Consider the following 19,337-nt stretch of genomic DNA (forward strand, 5'->3'; position numbering starts at 1 on the left):
AAATATAATAATTACTCAGTCTCTAATCGAAAATAATATAAATTCATTAGAAAACACACTTAGTAAATTGGTCCTAGCCATAATATTTGCCCAAAAGAACCAATTACATCCAATTATTACACCAGACCAACTTTTTAATGAGATCAACCATATTTTAGTAAAAATTCCAAATAATTTACAAATACCTATAAACGTTAATATTGAAAACATAAATGAAATTTTTAAAATCCTTGAAGTTAAAATATTTTATAATAATAAAAAATTAATAACTCTTATTAAATTACCCTTAAGTAGTGTAAATAACTATATATTATATCATATATTACCAATATTCATACCCTTTAATAACCAATTTATACATTTAACTAGAAATATTAAATGTCTTTTAACTGATAATTTAGTATCTCACTATATAGTATTACATAACTTAGATAATTGTAAAATACTTAATAATATATATGTGTGTAAGAATATTGATTTCATATCTGGTACGGAAAAAGTTAAAAGAAAAAGTACATGATAATTGTACAGAAAAAGTTCCAACTTGTGAAACGGTACTATTAAATAATAGATACACCTTGCCGTCCATATGTGATGTATTTGTATCGGAAATACATTCAGAAAAATGGAACAGCTCTTATTTTTCAAATAATTGGTATTTTATTACGATTAAAGATACTATTGTTACAATTTCATGTGACTTAAACACAATAGTGGAAAAAATTGTTGTGAAGAAAACCGGTAGACTTTCATTAAAACAAAACTGCAAAGCCATTACACCGTCGGTAACTCATGAAGCTACATAAACAAATCTAGAGTCAAATTTCAATGCAATTCCCCTTGAATTCAGTTTACTAAATTCAACTTGTTCCAACAACTTGTACAACAAAACTATTCAAAAACCCGTATATTTACGTTAAGTATTGTAAAAAAAAAATAGACGTACAGTACAATCTGAACAAATACCACTAGCTATAGAACCAAATCCTATTGTAAATAACCCTGAACTAGAGCGTAGAGTTTACCACACTAGATTTAGACAAAGACTTTTAGAAAACTTATACAATAATTAATAATTTTATTATTTTAATTTTAATTAAGTTTTTTTTCTCCCTATGTTTATTGAACTATTGTCACGTAAATTGTATGAATAAATTGTAGGAAACCTAATGAAATAAATAATATTTCATATTATTTCACTTTAAGGGAAAGGGTGTCGTAAGTGGCATTTGTTAATAGTTTAATGTTTGTCCATAGTTAAGTATATTTTAATGTGTATGTTTTGTTTTTTATATTAATTATTGTAAAAACAACCTTGTTTTAATCACATCTTTTAATATATAACCAGCTCTGATCAGCGTATCGATGGTCAGTGTTAATCAGCGATTGTTGCAATATATTTATTATTTTGATTCTTTCCTGGTTACACTTATCCGCGTGCCTGAGACTGGACTTAGAAAACCCAGCTCACCACAACTTGTGTGCGTTAATATAAAATAAGTAACAAAATTTTTATATTGATAATGTCAGACAAACGAATTAGATTAAGCAGCGTAGCATACAGAAAGGCGGCAAAAAAAAAAACTAGTAAAAACCGATTGTTTGTTCAGAAAAATTCCAAAACTTAATTCATATTTTGTTGCTACACATCCAGAAAATGTAAGTATAAGTCGAACACTTGCATCTAAATTCACCGATTTATTTCTTATTACTTTATTCACGTGTAAATATAAAATTATACTATAGACGGAATCGGAAATTAAAAAGAATAGTCCAAAAAAGATAGTTAAAATAGAAAATTTTTTATCTGGTGCTTGTGAAACTCAAAGTAATCAGATTGACGTTTAAATTGACAGTAAAAACGTAGAAGAAGCGAATTCGACAAATAAGCGACAGGTATTGTTGAAAAAAAAAATTTATTCAGTGTTACAAAACACACTAAATTAATACTATTAACCAGGTGTTGTGATACCGTTCATCGCTCAAATTTAATATTATTCGCAATGTTTATCACAAAACAAAATAAATATATTGACATCATAGCATAATCACTAATGTAAATAATACAATGTATGTACTTGTTCAGTTTAAGATAAATATCTGTATCATAAGTGTAAACACTGTAAATTAATCTACAAAGACAATGCATTAAGTAACAGTATCCCTATGAAAAATCAAATGTACCATAACCAATGTAACATATTATCTCTGCTTATAATTTTCGTTTCAATAAAGATGAGAGCCCTGGTGGTCAATTATTACATTTTGGTGACATATATAGATGAAAGATTTCATATAAAAAGCCGTAAAAAGCTATAAAATGGAGGCATTCCACTTTTCAAGCCAAGAGTCAAATGAAGCAATAGACCACCAGTCTCTCAAATATTCAGAAAGAAAAACTTGTCAGTCTTATTCATTTCAATTCCGCAAAAACATTATAAAGTAGGTGATACATTTTAATTCCAATAATTTGGAATTATTTAATCGGAGAAGAAAATGACAAAACAATAATAATTAATTTATCTTTACACATATTAAATTTATTAACTGGTTTGTCATGAGAATTATTAAAAGCGTTCGAAGTGCTTGACCAAAGATCGTACCTACGCATTTTCTTATTACGTTTCGTAGTTGCCGACATAAGCTCGTGCTTTTTGAAACGTGAGACTATTCAAAAGATTTACCAACGTTTATAAATTTGATAATCACATTAAATATCAATATTTATCATAACCCTTTTATTAAATTGTATTGTCATTCTCAAAAACCCTCGGACTCCACGACCTCAATAATATTAAACAAACTGAATTATAGTAACCGAAAGTAAGATGATTAAATTTATTCAAGTGCTCAAAAATTCAAATTAATTAATCAACACACTCAATTTTATTTATCTTATTAGATAATATATCAAAACCTTACTTTTGGCTATACAGGAGTGTCCTCCAAAGGGGGAGGATGGGGAAGTCACCCTCTCCATAACTTTTTTTTTTCTGCAAATTTTGAAATGTTTTATTTTAATTATTTCGACCCATCAAAATTTTATTTAAAAAAAGGACTAAAAAACGGCTATTTTGAAAATGTTTACAAAATTTAAAACTTATAAAAAAAAATAATTTTTTTTCTTATTGGAGGAAAATAATGAAAAATGTGTTTTAAACATAGTCCAAACCCTTAATAATAATTTAAAAATATAAGTATTGAAAAATATTGAAAACATCAAAAGTTATTTGACTTGTCAGATGAAGCTGGAACACTCGGTATATAAATATTTATATTTATATATACTTTATGAAGTTAGCCCTCCTCCTTTAAAAGGGTCTAGGAACTCCACTACTATTAACTTGTACCATACAATTAACTCTAAACTTGTTATGCGAATTTATTATAATTTAGTTTTTTACTAAATTTAGACTGAAATCACTAAAAGTAAAGATAGTCATACAAAACAAATTCCTGTATAGGACCCAGTTAAATGGAACTTTGATTCAGATTCTATTAACTTCCTACTTGCAAACCCTCCAAAGTTAGCTTTACAAAATATATCATTCGCAGAAACTAAAAGAATATTTGGCAAAACAAGTAGATGCCTAACTCCTCATAATTTTATGAGAACACTTCAAAATGGTGAAAAAAAAATTAGAAAATGGATTTTATATTCTCAGTCCAAAAACTAGCTGTTTTGTTATCAATGTTTACTTTTTTCACCAAAACAAACGATTTTTGGAAATAAAAATGAAGGATTTATAAACTAGAAAAAGTGTAATAAAATTTTACAAGAACATGAAACTAGTAAAAATCATGCTGAATCAGTGCAAATTTGGTTTTCTCGAAAAAAAAAAGACTGTAGCGTGATTGATATAGAACTAAAGAAAGATATAGAAAATCAGACTTCTTATTGGAAAAGTGTTTTGCATAGAATAGTCGTATAGAAGTCTTTGTAATTATTTCTATGTTAGTTGGTTAAATTGCTGTCAAATACATACTGTAGTTTTTGTGCTATTGTCCATAGTATGAATAATAAATAAAGAAACAAATTAATTATAGGGCTGATTGGAAGATGGATAATATTTTAAAAATCTAATTTTTGGGAAATTAAAAAACTGTTTATTTTTTTAATTTTACTTGAATAAGAAACTCATATTTATAATATTCGTTACTTGGTGCCTAAGCATTAATCTCTAAAAATATGAGATCTTAATAATCGGTAGCTTTTTTTAAAAAAATATTTAATAAGTTGTAATGTTATCTTTTTTCTTCTGAATTAAATATTTATAGAAATATTAGGATAAACAATTTTTCTTTATAATATTTAACATTTAATTTCATTAAGTATTAGTTTTTATTTAATGTAAAATAATTTAAAGTACTGTTTTTAAAAATTTAGTTTACTTATTAAAAATTATATATTTAATTACTGCCATTATCATTATCACTATTTGCATAGTTTAAAATAGGTATGTTTAACATTTTGTCATAGAATCTCTGGTATTCTTGTGGGAAATAAGTTATTGTCTTTTGATATGTCCTGAATATTTCTGGGATTGACTAAAACTTAATCGTTATATGACCTGTTTTCTGAGAACAGCACGTTTTCTTTAACTTTATTGAGTTTAAAAGTTATGCTTTGAAGACCGTCAATGTAGTATGAAATTCTTTCCCTCTTTGCATCGCCAATGTTTTGGGTTTTATTTAATTTACTGTGTTTTCTTCTAAGTATTCCCTCTGAATCGGACGAAAACATAAACTATTATAAACTTGTTGGTTAATACACACTAAGTATTATTTTACGTCATAGAACAAAAATAAACTGTTCCAACGCCACAAATGATTTACAGAGACTAAATGCCAAGTGTAATGCGTTTGGTGTTTCTCATAATATAATATTATTATTCGCTATTGCTTTATAAATTTGAATGCAAATATTTAATATTATTAAAAATAAATGTTTTATTAAAAATAATTTACAATTTGGTGGTTAGTAATAACTATGAATATGAATAGAAGGAAATAAAATTGATCAAAATTTATTTGATGAATTAAATAGGCGTAACGAAGGTTTGCTGAAATAAAATAATTATGATAGAAAGATTGAGCAGAAAAAGATTAACAATCTAGTAATATTATCTTTCTTCGACTTAACGTTAACTTCAAGACTAAATTTATTAATATAATTTCAATGAAATTTTATCCTTTATAATATAATAATATGAGTCTACATCCTGGCTCAAAAATGGATATCTTGGTTTATTTTAAGTATTTTTGGAATATTAACTTTTTTCTAATCAGTTGTTCAATTGAGCAATTTAGTTCTTGTGATCAATGAATCAGAATGAGTAAGATTGTTGAAATCTTTCTGTTCGCGCCAAGTGTGAGAGCAGCACTGGTTAGGTGTAGTCATCTGGTAGTGCTTGTGCGCTATCAGCTGTTAGAACGCCTTATCAGCGGCACGTGCTGTTCGGTCGTTTTTTATTCAAATTGTAGTGTATGTACCTGTTGTAATATTATTCAGTGTTAGGTTAAATTGGCTTGTTAGTTAAGTGTTATTTTTTTTTTGTATTATTGAAAGAGAAAAACGTTGTTCAAGTTTTATGTCAAAATACATTATCCATATTATTTTCTAAAGGTATACAGTTGTTTTAATTTTCATTTTATTTTCTTTTACATTGGCTGGTACATTATTACAATAAAACTGCGGGTATTGTATTACTACTATAAATTCATTTTATTCATATGGAGCATAACTAAATGTAAGTAGTATGGATTATCATTTTTATTAACTACTTAATTCAGCAATAATAAAAAATTGGTTGTTGTTATTTGAATTATTTCGTTTTAATTATTGAGTTAAACAATCCTATTTTGGATGAACAAAAAAATATTTTTCATTTAAAAAATTTTAAATTGTTTAAGAAATTTTTGCTGATTATTAGTTGCCCATATTTTAAGCCGTACGGCCAAGTTCTGTTCCCTATTTATATTTGGGATTTTTTAGAACAGCCCAGGCGGCAACACTTTCATTCTTAAAAGGACATATACAAGGAAGAGAAATGTCACGTAATTTTATCAGAATCGGACGCTTCACTCCCCTCCCTGGCACTCTTGATGATTTAATGTATTCATTAGGCTTACATTCCTTGAGTACGATTTTTGATCTTATACCACCCGAACTATGATGAACTATCGATCCTCTCATCCAGAACAGACCATCTATCGGTTGACCACTCTGTTTTCCTCCTCTCCATGAATTTAAAGACAGAGCAATTATCTTTACTAAAAAACATTGCCGCCCTCCGTTTCACTAGATCAGTCGCTAACGAGCTCTCCCCGCTGTTTATGTTACATTCGTCAACGACAAACCCTCCGTTGATGGATTTGCATTTAATGCATGCGATCTTCAGGTTTTCGACGTTCCCGACAGATTAACTGACATTCCGTCATATTTTAGTTCCTATGTGTTAGGCACTAACTTTTAGGTTGTGTATATAAACTATTTCACGAATGGCAAAGTTTACCTTTAACTACAGGGTACCGACCGCTCTTTAGTATTTGGATCATTTATGAATGTTTCATGAGTTTATTAATGTTTTATTTGTGATTTATATTTATCAACTTTTTTTCATTGTTTATTTTAGTTTGCCCTTAGTGGGAATGATTATATAGACACTTTTTTTATTTTACGTTCATTTGTTCTAAGCTTAAAATGATATTGCATTGCACTATATAACGAAAATAAATAACTGGGTATGTTTGATAAACACAGAGATAATATGTACTGTTTTGATAGTACAGTTACAAAAAAAGTTACTTTAAAAATAATTATTGATCATAAATATTCTTATTTCAGTCTATGAAGACAATTAGTTTTATATAACCACTGAAAAATTATCTCGCCAAACACCAAAGCCTCAAGCATGTACACCCGAAATATTGTTTTTTGAAAGAAGACGTGTGATAATAAATGTCAAACACCTACTACTTATACATACTATACAAATTTTGTTAATTTATCTGGTTTAAAAGAATAAAAATAATGGTGGGGAGATTTTGGATTTATACTTTCCCGACAAATAATATATACCTGTTTTTATTAAGGTAAAAGGAAAATTCAATTTAATATAAATAATTCAACATTATTATTTTTCAAACATAATAATAAAATAGGTAGAAAAATTTGAAAATTAACATAACTTTATAAATCTGTATCTTAATTTAAAAGTTATACAGCAATAAATTTATATAAATATATATTAACTGACAAATTTCACTCAATGATTATGTTTTAAAATATATTCGAGAATGGAACCCATGGCAGACTCAGATTCACTATATTTAGAATAGTAAATATTCAACAAATCTGCTAAGGCTGAGTCTTCTGATCTTATAGCATCCACTTTGCTTTGAGATTTTTGATCTCTAGAAGTAGAATAGCTTGTAATATATTTGTCAAATTCTACTCTAAGAGCATCACTATTAGTGTTTTTACCCTGAAATATAAAAAATATACACATTTTACAATATTAATTTACTGTATAAAAAATATATTTATTAACAGTTATTTATACAGTTATTTAATATATTTAGACAGTCAACCATTAAATTTGACACGGCATCGCGTAATGCTCTAGGCTGGCGCTCACTCGTGTCTCTCTTGATATCAGCCGTCTACCTCTCAATGTAATAATCGGTTGTCTTCTGGTATCTCCCCGCCCTTGACACCGACACAAGGCCACCTAACAAGATCAACCTATCAGTTACTCCGGCTGACTTATCAACGTACCCTAATGTATTGTTATTTTGCTATATTGTTATTAATCTAGAGATTTAGACAGCTCAGTACTAATTTAAATATATACTGTAAACCTATATATACATGTATATATGTATACCGATACCCTAATTTTTGGTGTCGATTATAATAATAAACGAGTGACTGCTTACAGTGCATACTATTAGTTCGGATACATTATTCGTGTTTTCTGTGTAATCTGTCGTGTGCATTTGAGTTCAATACCACCGAACGATATTTGGATATGCGATAGATTATACTGAGTCCTCTTTTTTTTTTTTAATATAAGAATAGAACATTATACATAAGGATAAGTTAGATTAAATTTTGACTAATATAAAATAAATTTTGAATTATGTTTCAATAATGGCCGAACCCAAGTAGTTGTGATTAAGGCGAGGCAGAAGAAGAAGAATATTATTTCAATAATATTGCAAAAAAAGTTATAACGTTTTTTAACGTATTCATTAAAATCACAGATCAGTACTAATCTAATTCCACATTTTAAATGAGACACATTTCATAAGATTTTAACTAAATAAGATTAAACAATATAACAAAAGAAAAATAAGAATTTTTAATAATACATAATGAACATTTTAATCAGTTCTTTAAACTTTTCATTTTTTATTTTATGAACTGATCTTATGTCTTTAGTTTATGTAAAAGTTAGAAATAATAATATACTCAACTTACATTAAACAACTAGTGTAAGTAAAACTTTTTATGATGAAAACATTTAATGCAAATTATTTTTATGTATTTCATTAATAATTTGTAGAATAAAAATATTTTTAGTGTTTGAAAAGAATACATATTTTCGTATGGATCAATACAATTTTTTTATAAGAAATAATATTCATATCTCTTTCATTCGACATACTTTATCTTAATGAGTATATAAATAAAGAAATAGCAGATCATGTAGTTTTTGGAATAATCCACCATTTTTTTAAAATTAATAACTATCCAAAGATTTGCATCGAAGCGTTTATTTTTGATAGTGATTTTAATCACTATCAGATATCATTATACTTGACCCAACTATGCCACGTCACCACTGTGTCGCGACCCCCCTATGCTTGATTTTTATTAATTTAACATATTTAAGTTAAAATAAACACATTTTGTGCAAAAAATTAATTACGTTTAATAATGTGTTATATTGCCCCATTTTTTATTCAATGCATTCCAGTATGTACTCACTTTATTTTTAAAGAATGGTGAATGTAAAAGTTTACACTAATAAATTTATAAAATTAAGCAAAGCGTCAACATTTATTTCCAAAAGGGCGTGAAAAGGAAAGTAATATTTTTGGTGAGCAATATCATTAATTTTTGTTTGTTACTAAAAAACAGATTTATTGGTTGAATTTAATATTTATCAGTAAAATAATGTAAAATATGAAATATCAAATAATTGTTTAAATTAATAGTTGATATCTAATGTATTGAAATAATATGGTTACTACAAATACAACGGTCAAACATGAAAATAATTAATAACCTATAATATCAAACAAAATTCGTTCAATATAACTAAGTATAGTTGTTAGTCAATAGCTTCTTTCTCAGAATCAAAATACTCGGGGGCAAGAGAAAGGCAAAAATTTATTTTAACTACCCAACCTCCTAGCTAAATCTTTACCACCGCTCCTATATAAAAATGCTTTGATAAACTTACTTCTTTCAACAAGTAGGTAAAATAATATCTTTTAAAAAGCTTACTTCGCAAAACCCATTTTTAATAAAAAACTTATTGAAATGCATGTAAAATTTTTGGTGAATGTGCATTCTATTTTTTTAGTTATTACAAATCGGAATGTATTTATTATTCAAACTCGGGAATGAGAATTAGAATTTATTATTTCTTAAAAATAATCTCCCAAATACTGTATTTTTATACAAAAATGTTCTATATTTTACTTTTGTTTTTTTATTAATATTAAAGAGCTAATTATCACTTATCAATAATTTAATTTCAAGCTTTTAAAAATTTCTTGAGCTCTTTAAATGTAAAAGATAATTATCTAAACACTAGCCATTTGATTTCACTATAGATAAAAAATTTTTTTTGAACTTCTTTGTTTTTGGCTTTTGTTAGTTACATATGTACCTCTATTTATCTGTTATACAACATTTGTTATGTTCATCCTTTATAGGATGAACATAAATTTATAGGAGTATTTTAAAAATTCTCATAAAATATTCAATTTGAGGGTTTCATTTGCTTTTATGTTTAACCAATAAAAAATTACAGCAAGTATTTATGTTTTTTTCAATAAGTCACCATACAAATACAGTTAATCTTTGATATGTTAGTTGATTAAAATAGATAATTTCTTTAAAAAATGTATAGCCATAAAATGCCCTTAGATATTATTATTTTGCATCGATAAATATAAAAAGAATTAATATTTTCTACATTACAATAAAAGAATTCATGTAAGCTAAAAATTTAATGGAAAATATTTTACTCTAAAAACTTTAAACCTATAACGAGTAAAAAAGTCATACAACTACGATTTGGTTCTTAAAATAAAGTTTAAATATTATGTAGTTATATTTTTTAAAATAATGGTCTAAACACAATGGTTAATAAGATAAAAATTAAATTACTTGTGCTTTCAGAGTTTCTTGGGCATTTCCGTATACAATATCAATTTTTTTGGCATAGTCATCTATAAGTAATTTGATGTTATCTATTTCTTCTGATTTTTTAAAATGATTGAAAAATTCATTAACATGTTCCTTTGCTGTGTGCGTTGTCTAAGGAATATTTCAAATTATTTCAAATTTATTAATTGATTTTCGTCTTTTATCATACAATTTGGTGTTAACTTACATCGATAGGGTGAGCTGAAACATATATAAGAGTAAAAGTTGCAAAAGCAAGTAATAATTTAGCGACGTTCATTTTGTAGTTTTATTCGAAAATACTAGTAACATCTTAATGAAATTGTTAAAATAATTAATTAGAAATAGAAAATAATATTAATTGCGGTTTTATAACAAACGCAGCTGATTTTTCGATAACCTATAAAGGTTATAGATAAATAAAAGTTTTTATACAAAAAAAATTAAATTATTTATGTCTGTTATTATAGACTGTTAAGTAAATTATATACTTATTAAGTATAAGATCGAACTCCAGCTTTTACATTGTATTAATATTTTTATCGAATGAAGTTTAATATTATTTACAAATTTGAATAACACTGTAATGATAAAGATAACTAAAATCATTTTTTTTTCTAATTGAACAGTAGTTTTTTAGAGAAACAATATAATTAGTGTTTAATTAGGAACACAGCATATCCAAGTGCACGTGTAAAGGAGCTCAGTTATAGTGAAATTTTTTAGATTTTATGCATCTCTTCCATAAGAACTGTCTTTCATTAAGGTTGTTAAAAATAACTTAAAAATAAATAAAATTATTTATTTTATTTTTTTGTATAACATTGTTCTTATTAATACAATATTATAAATTAGAAGTAATAAGATTTTATTGCACGAATCACTAATTTTTGTATTCAAACATCTCAAATTCATCTATGTCTATTTTAAAGAAATTAGCTAGTTAATCATTCATTTTTAAAAATATATATAATAAAGCTTACAATTTTAATAGTTATAAATTCTAGTTAATATAATTAATAATTATAATTAATTAAAATCAAAATTAATCAGTAACTAAAAATATTTAATATACTAATAATATTGACTTTTCATATTTTAGTATACTATGTAAAATACCTTTCTCTACACTTATTTTTTTACTTATCTTATCTTTTTTTTTATGAAATATATCAGATATATTACAGAGTAACATAACATCATTTATTTAAAATGACTTAGAATTAATTTTAAATACGTATTTTTATGTTATTATAACAAACTGTACACTAGTTTAAGCTTATAAAATACTTATCGCACCAATATGATTATTATTTATTACTTCATACATTATTCATACATTTCTAATAGAAAAGTATTCCTAATGTGTCGAGAGACTTGATATTGTTGAAATGAAATTCTTAATTAAAAGCTATCTAATTCACCTTAATATGTAATTAGAACGATAAGAAATTATCATTATTTCCTTCAATTTTATAAGAGAATAAATAAATTCAGAGCATCATGAAAAAATCTATGTCGAGTTGTTTTAAAAAGAAAATTTTATATAATAGTGATCCAATTAAAAATTATTCATTTACAAGTTTGACTGATGTTTGAACTACAACACTAACGTACTCAATTTGAAGTAAATAATATGAATGTTCACATAAATCACGTTTTATTTTATCTAATTTCAGTTCTTATAATTACTTCAACAGTGCGTATATACACGCTTCGTCTTTTGAACGACAACGCCACACAAAGGACTGATAAAACTGAGGAAATCAGAAAAATAACTACTGTAACACTTGATGCTGAAACTGAAATTAGGAAAGTTATTGGCGCACCCCCCATACAATGTTCTAAAGGGCAGCGCAAGGACCAATATGGGAATTGTGTACCAATCATTTCTGCATCAAACATGGATAGATCATTAACAACTGCTAGTATAATCTAAACAAAATGAAATTAATTTTTTTACTATTTCATTAAACATTTATGTAATTTAATTCAGGTCAATAATGAACAATGTGATAATATGAAATAAACAGTGTCATATAACATGTTCTATTTGATGATTTACTAGTCATATTTAGCTGTAATATATTAATGTATACGAAACAATAATTTAACTTTTTATATCTGTTAAATAGGGTGGTTGAATTTTACTTGACTCACTCCTTATAAAAATCGTTTCCATTTGTCTGTTGAAATACGAGCATTATTAAAATATTATGGAGTAAAAATAGAGAAATTTAGTTCAAAACTTCATATAGCAAAAAATATTTTAATAGCAATCAAATCATAATGAAAATAATCATTATAATAATGATGTGTGGATTAATGAAATCAAAAACCTTTCTGTAAATAATCTGTACCTTCCTTAAACCCAGCCAAATCTCTTAGTATAAATTTTTTAATTATGTAATAATTACAAAATGAAAATAAATTTTTAAAAAGGTAGTAAAACATGTTTGATATACTTTCCTGAATATGACAAAATCCCTATTGTAATACTAATAAAATAATATATTAAATGTGCATATTGTTAGAAAAAAATTTTAACAAAAAGTATTCCAGATCCTCCTTTTTTTTTAAATAGAACTTGTCCCTTTATTGTCAAAAAAAATTATAAACTTGCTATTATTTTTATAATAATATTAGAGTATAGAGTATATTATATTCATTCTCTGAATAGGATCACTTTTAACAAAATATTTGTGGGATCTAATTTAATTTCTTCCTTCTTTAAATTTTTTTTAAGTGAATTAACATGTAATTTTCATAATTATTTTGGTAGACGGTGGTTGATACAAAATTAGGGAACTAAAAGTCTCCTCTGAACTTACAGATTGCGCTTATGATATTATGCTTTCATGATGTTACAGCTTTAGTGCAATCGCTTATTTAATGTAATTAAAAACTATATTTAGTTAAGTTTAAATGCAAAAAATATAGTCAATAGTCAACGTAAAAGTAATTTTTTATTCATAATACAAAATATGCTCTTAGCGTAGTTTAAGAACACAAAAAGATATAAATAAAAGTTACAGTGAAATAATCAAAGTGATTAGTAATTTTTTGTATTTTGACATAATTTTGTAGTTCATAATATGAATTATTATATTATAATTTCTTAACAACTTTGTGAAGTGGCCTGTCATATTTTCTAAAAGTTAAAGTAGTTGTTTCATATAATTTTCATTTTGAAATGTATTTAATTTTCTGATGCCACAGATGATGCACAGTTCTTTTACAAATAATGTAAGCTGTGAATAGATGATACATTGTTAACAATATATACAATGTTTTAAGTAGACACAAATTAACTTGTAATAATAAATTAAATGTAATAACTTGTTAGCACATACAATATTTTGAAGTTTAAGGTCTTTTTTTACAAATAAAGAAATAGCAACATGTAAAGTTGTGAAATGAAACATTAAAACTGAAACATTATTATTTAATACTATTGAATCATTATACATAAAAAATGTTCCAAAATCGACATCTATCTTTTATTTATATTCAGTGAGTCTTTTAGATTTTCTCTGAAACTCAGATGGAAGTTTTTTCCTTATTGTACATAACAACTTTTCAACCCTGGATTGAATTCTCACTAATAATGATTCCATGAAGTTATAGATGAATTAGTTTTTAATAATATTTAAAAAAACAAGATGCATATATAAATGGAATTATTTGACAATTAGAATATTTATGAGTGTTGATATTCTTTGATGATCGGTCAATCAATTTGTAACAAAAAATTTTCATTAGACTATAAGATGTCGATACCAGGGAAACATACTTTATTTTTTAAATATTGACCAGTTGCTCTATATTCTATGTAAGATGAGTATCCAGAAAGGTGTTTTATATGATGAATGTCTGCTTTTGTGGGTGATCATCTATAGATGTTTTAACAAGACACATACATTTTTTATCATTTATAAGACATTTATTATTTGAAAATTAGTTCTGTTTCTTCAATAAATTCGTACGGAAACGAAAATATCAGCTAACAAACTATTGCAATTGATGAGTCTAATAAATAATAACACTGTTGGTTTTGATAATAATATCAATGAACTCGTGTGTTTAAATGTAGGGTGTCAAACAATATTTAACATCTTATAAGAATAAAAGGCAGCAAGTATTATTAGTGATATACGTTAGTCCGGTATTATTGGTGAACAAAACATCTCTGAAGAAAAATTCTTGTCAATTGATTACCATCGTTTGTTGGTTTGTTAAACCAACAAACATTCGATCACCTGTATCTTATGTGGGAAAATTAAATACGTTAGCGGAGGAAGTAATATTTACAACACTTAACTTGTAAAATGACATTTTAAAAATCCTATTACTTTGGAAGCGAAAGAATAAACGGCATAAGTGACAAATAAAACTATAGTTTTTTGTCTATTACCACTTACTTGCGGGCAAGGGGAGTAATTTTTCGTTTTTATGTATAGACGGTATACTTTTCGGTGTTAACAAATATTCTCCATTGTCAGCAAACTCCTTTTATTAAAAGTATGAAGTTTCCGAGTAAAAGATTTTTATTAGTTATTATTTTTCTAATATAGTTATTAGTTCTTTTCTTGTTAAAATTAATAAATTTAAGACCTATTAACTACTAATTTTCATCCCGCTCGTACTCATGCATCAAAATATTTTCATAGACCATCCAACCGACGATGGAATTGAAGAACCCTTTATTGTTTACTTGCCCGAGTCTATAATGCTAACAGACGGATAAATCGAGGAATACAACATCGACGAAGAGAAAAAATTAAATCTTGTATACAAAGGATATGTAGAAAATAAATTTATTGTAGATTTTGTTGAATAATTTTCACAATAATGTATATATAATCTAGTCAATAAAAACTCTGTAGGCTATACGACGATATTAATTATTCTCACTAGAAATAATTTTACTATGGTAAAATCACTTCAACGAAATGAAATTCGGCTTGTTAGATTTGTTCGTGTCTGGATATGGCGGTATTGAAAATAATAGTTTGAATTTGACACAAAGTGTCAGATTTATTTAATTAATAATTTTAAACAGTATTTATAATTCGTTATTTTCATTGAATTAATGACTCGTTGTGGGAAAGATGTGTGTTTTCTATGTTAATTATTACGACGAATCAACACTAACGATCGAAAAGTGAAATTAGGCTTAATCGATCTGTTAGTGTCTGAAAATATTAATACAAATAGCCTGTATCGAAAACATATTTGTACATAATACAACGTACAATGATTAGATACAAGATTTAACGACGTTCGTATTGGAAAATGAAATTTTTGATTTTTGTCGACCAGTATACGTAAAACTTATTATTGATTCATAATATTCTGTATTTCAATTCAAATTTCAAAGAAGACAAAAATTGAGGTTAAAGTATGTTATATTTTACATATCTATTTTATCCAAAGTTATGTTTTTAAAAAATAATTTTTAATTTTTAGGATGATATTGAAATCAATTTTCACGGAGGCGCTCATTGGTTTTCAGTCGTAAAAATGCATCTTCCATTAAGCACCAACGATGTGGAAAGTACTGTGAATTACTTGAAATCCTTTTTCGTTTACTTGGTAAAAAATCTGGTGGCACTAGATATGGCTAGAAGTGTTGTTAAATTATTTAAATACGAAATATTGTCGGGTGCATATAATTTATTATTTGAGCAAAGCAATTTTTTAATTTTTAAGTTTAATTTAGTAATGAGTCGCAATATTAAAAATGAATATGATTATACTATATGTACAATGGGCGCTTGTGTAAATGAAGATGCAAGTGAGAGTGATACTTTTATTATTAAACTGATCCGAGATCATATATGTATAAACGCAGATTGCATGTAATATTTAATTTTAAATTTTCAGCGGCTTTTAGAATGCCACTAATGCGATGCAGAGCTATGTAAATGGTGTATTTGAATAACATGTATATAGTTAAATGTGTAAATAAATAAATCTCTAGTTTTCCAAAAAGACATATGTTTTTAAATTTTTTCATAGCCTCCCAATCTATAAATTGATATTATTTAAAGAGCATTTATAATTGGTCATTAATTTCGTTACACATAACTCGAATGCATATAACTATTAAAATATTTTTATAAAATTAATGTTAATTGCATTGGCATATTAAGAAAGGAGTGTTAGATAAACAACTACCTTAATTTTTTATTCAAAAGTATTTATCTTGACTTAAAACTTATATAACTTCAAATAGTATTTTTAAAAATACATTTTTTTTCTTTATTTTGTATGTTTTCCAAAGTTATAAATTAAAGGTGGGCTCACAACTTTATTATAATAATTGATTATTCATAAAAAAATTTTTTAGGAAGGTCGATAGGTTGACAATTTTTTGTATTAAGGAAATCTTTTTGGCTTAAGAAAATTTAATTTAAACGAAAGTAATATAAATTATTATTATAAATTACGTACCCTTATTCAGTTAATATTTTTTTTTAATACTTTAGTCGTTAAACTAAAATTTTAACTATGCATTTACCATTAAGTGAAATTTATGTAAAAAATATGGTGAAATACTTGAGAAAATACAAAATATTTATCAATTTAATATGTTTTTAAATATTTTATAAACATCAATAGATTTCATGGCGCCTCAACAAGTTGTTAATTATGAAGATGTCGAGAAAAATTCTGATACACTTAAATATAATAGAAGATATTGTGCAATGTTTCAAAAGAAAATTAAATGTGGTATTAATAATTTATTGTTCAATCGAAAAAATTATTAAAAGATTAAATTATATACTATAGTTTCGAGTAATAATAGAAATTATACAATATGTCATTCAGTGTCATGTATGAGTGACTTAGAAAATTTTAATAACACGTCTAGAATTAAACTTGTCAAAGACAGTATAGTTATCAATTAATATAATAGTATGTATCTTATATTACATTTACCTATAAAACTAAAATGTATTCATTGTCAATAAAAATTGTTTAAATGGTCTATTTAAAAATATTTTTTTTTTATTGTTTTTGAAACACGGTTACGATGGGTCATCCATCCAAAATGTTAAGCAATCGACTATGTAGTATCACATTTTAATACATGTAATAATTAATACTTATATTTAATAAAATATATCACCAAATCAGTGTTTCCCCGTGGATAACATGAGTAATAAAATAATACCCTTACACAAGATTTAACCTCCCTCTTACGCATTCCATAAAACGCCCATGTAAGAGATTCTATCACATTAACCAATCAAATACAGCAAAAAATATTTCAAGAATCTCACCAGAGATCGCTAAACCAGTTTTGCGGGCTATAAAAAGGCCATTTTCCCCCAAATTCGGGTGGTTACTCTGTGCTTGGTTCTCTTACAGTGGTTATGTACGATTTCTGAACATCCCTCTAGCGGACACGGGACGCCTTGCCATTCTATCTATGCATCTCTACGGCTCTCTGGAATACTCAACCAAGATACAAAAAGTGAATGTGCGTGAGTTTATGTTTCATTCTTAGTTACAATTCTATATGAAATCTACATAATTTTTACCCTCTTTCGTAATTACTAAAAATATTATACATCTTATTTTTGGTCGAATACTTTTGGTGATATAAATATTCCAACACATATAAAATATTGGTGTTTATTTATTTCTTTTTATTTACATTTATATTCATATATATATAAGCATAATCTAAGGTAATTAATTTGATTGAATTGTATTTATTACTTATTGAAGGGCCACAACCTGGCTGGACAGGGTAATAGTACAATAATATCATAATTACGATTTTAGTTAACCATAAGATTTCTTCATAGTGTCTCTCCACTTATCGACTAGCTAGTCTGATCCCTGACCACAGTTCGAAACACGACAAACACCTGCTAATAAAATTACTATAATATCAGCCATATTACATATTTTAAATTTTGTTCGGTAAAATCTACCAAATATATCATTATTTTTCAGTTAGGATTATAGATTTTTATTATTGTCCAATATTAATGAACAACCCAACAAAAAAAGAATTAATTACTGTAGTTAAGTTTATATTTAAAGAAGTAATTAATAATTATCGTAATAATATCATTAAATGCAAATATCATTTATTTAAAATCATAACTGATATTCTCTGGGAAGTAACTCTACATCTCGATATTAATATATATAAAGCTCAAACCATACAAAGATTTCTTTTTGCCTTTATAAACAATAATAACACATTTCCAATAACAGAAACAACGTTATTACTCAAAATTTCATTAGTATTAAGTTATTTACAAGATCATCAAATAAACGAAATACTCGAGGTTATACCGAATTACGAATATCTCAGGAATAATAAAACCAAACATACATATATTTAATGTGTTAATTTCATTTTCAATTTCAAAATTAACTAGACACATGAGTTTTCCTACTAAAGTAGAATTTATCAAAATAACAAAATATATTTTAAACAGAATCATATCAAATTACACAAACAAAATCATTACACATAAATTACAGTTGCATTACATAATCTTAGATGCACTTTGGGAGACAACTTTGCGTATGAAAATCAACATTAACAAGTTTCTCATTATTCAAAGATTTATTCAAATATACACAACACCTAATTCCTATCCTTTGTTAGAATCAGCTATAATTCTCAAATTAACTATTGCATTGAAATTCTTATATGATAATACAATCGAGCAAATTTACGAGAAAATTCCTAAGACATATTTTCAATCAGACACCAGATTGTTAAACATAGAGAACTCTGCTTAAAATAAAATTAAAAGTTCTATTTATTATTATTGTTATTATTTTTGCTGTTCGACTTAAATTAATGAATCAATCACCAATTAATATATATAGAAAAACAATAAAATATATGCTAAGATCATTGCTATTAGAATACCCA

General features: G+C 25.9%; 2 protein-coding genes and 1 long non-coding RNA gene across 4 annotated transcripts in view; 2 read left to right on the forward strand and 1 right to left on the reverse strand.

Annotated features, from left to right (window-relative positions):
• Positions 1 to 7,112: 7,112 nt before the first annotated feature.
• LOC126899619 (uncharacterized) lies at positions 7,113 to 10,785 on the reverse strand. 2 transcript variants are annotated; one of them, XM_050674673.1, is made up of 3 exons: positions 10,635 to 10,785; positions 10,409 to 10,558; positions 7,113 to 7,487 (listed from the first exon to the last, which is right to left on the reverse strand). In XM_050674673.1, exons 1-3 carry the CDS (start codon positions 10,704 to 10,706, stop codon positions 7,269 to 7,271), a joined length of 441 nt encoding a protein of 146 aa, XP_050530630.1. In that variant the 5' UTR covers positions 10,707 to 10,785; the 3' UTR covers positions 7,113 to 7,268. The 2 variants fall into 2 exon arrangements, with proteins under 2 accessions (XP_050530630.1, XP_050530631.1); XM_050674674.1 differs by lacking the exon at positions 7,113 to 7,487 and adding an exon at positions 7,581 to 7,733.
• A 959-nt stretch (positions 10,786 to 11,744) lies between these two features.
• Positions 11,745 to 12,471, forward strand: LOC126899629 (uncharacterized). Its single transcript, XR_007702647.1, has 2 exons — positions 11,745 to 12,053; positions 12,127 to 12,471. It is a non-coding gene; the product is annotated as an uncharacterized LOC126899629 (long non-coding RNA).
• Positions 12,472 to 16,195: 3,724 nt separating this feature from the next.
• The window catches only part of LOC126898239 (uncharacterized), an 18,297-nt gene continuing 15,155 nt past the window's right edge, over positions 16,196 to 19,337 (forward strand). The window contains exons 1-2 of the mRNA XM_050672179.1: positions 16,196 to 16,223; positions 17,051 to 17,161. Of these exons, the coding sequence (XP_050528136.1) occupies positions 16,196 to 16,223; positions 17,051 to 17,161 (139 nt within the window). The remainder of the gene's footprint in view (positions 16,224 to 17,050; positions 17,162 to 19,337) is intronic.

This window comes from Daktulosphaira vitifoliae, unplaced genomic scaffold, assembly GCF_025091365.1.
Source record: "Daktulosphaira vitifoliae isolate Bord-2020 unplaced genomic scaffold, ASM2509136v1 Scaffold_2, whole genome shotgun sequence".
Classification (NCBI taxonomy): Eukaryota; Metazoa; Arthropoda; class Insecta; order Hemiptera; family Phylloxeridae; genus Daktulosphaira; species Daktulosphaira vitifoliae.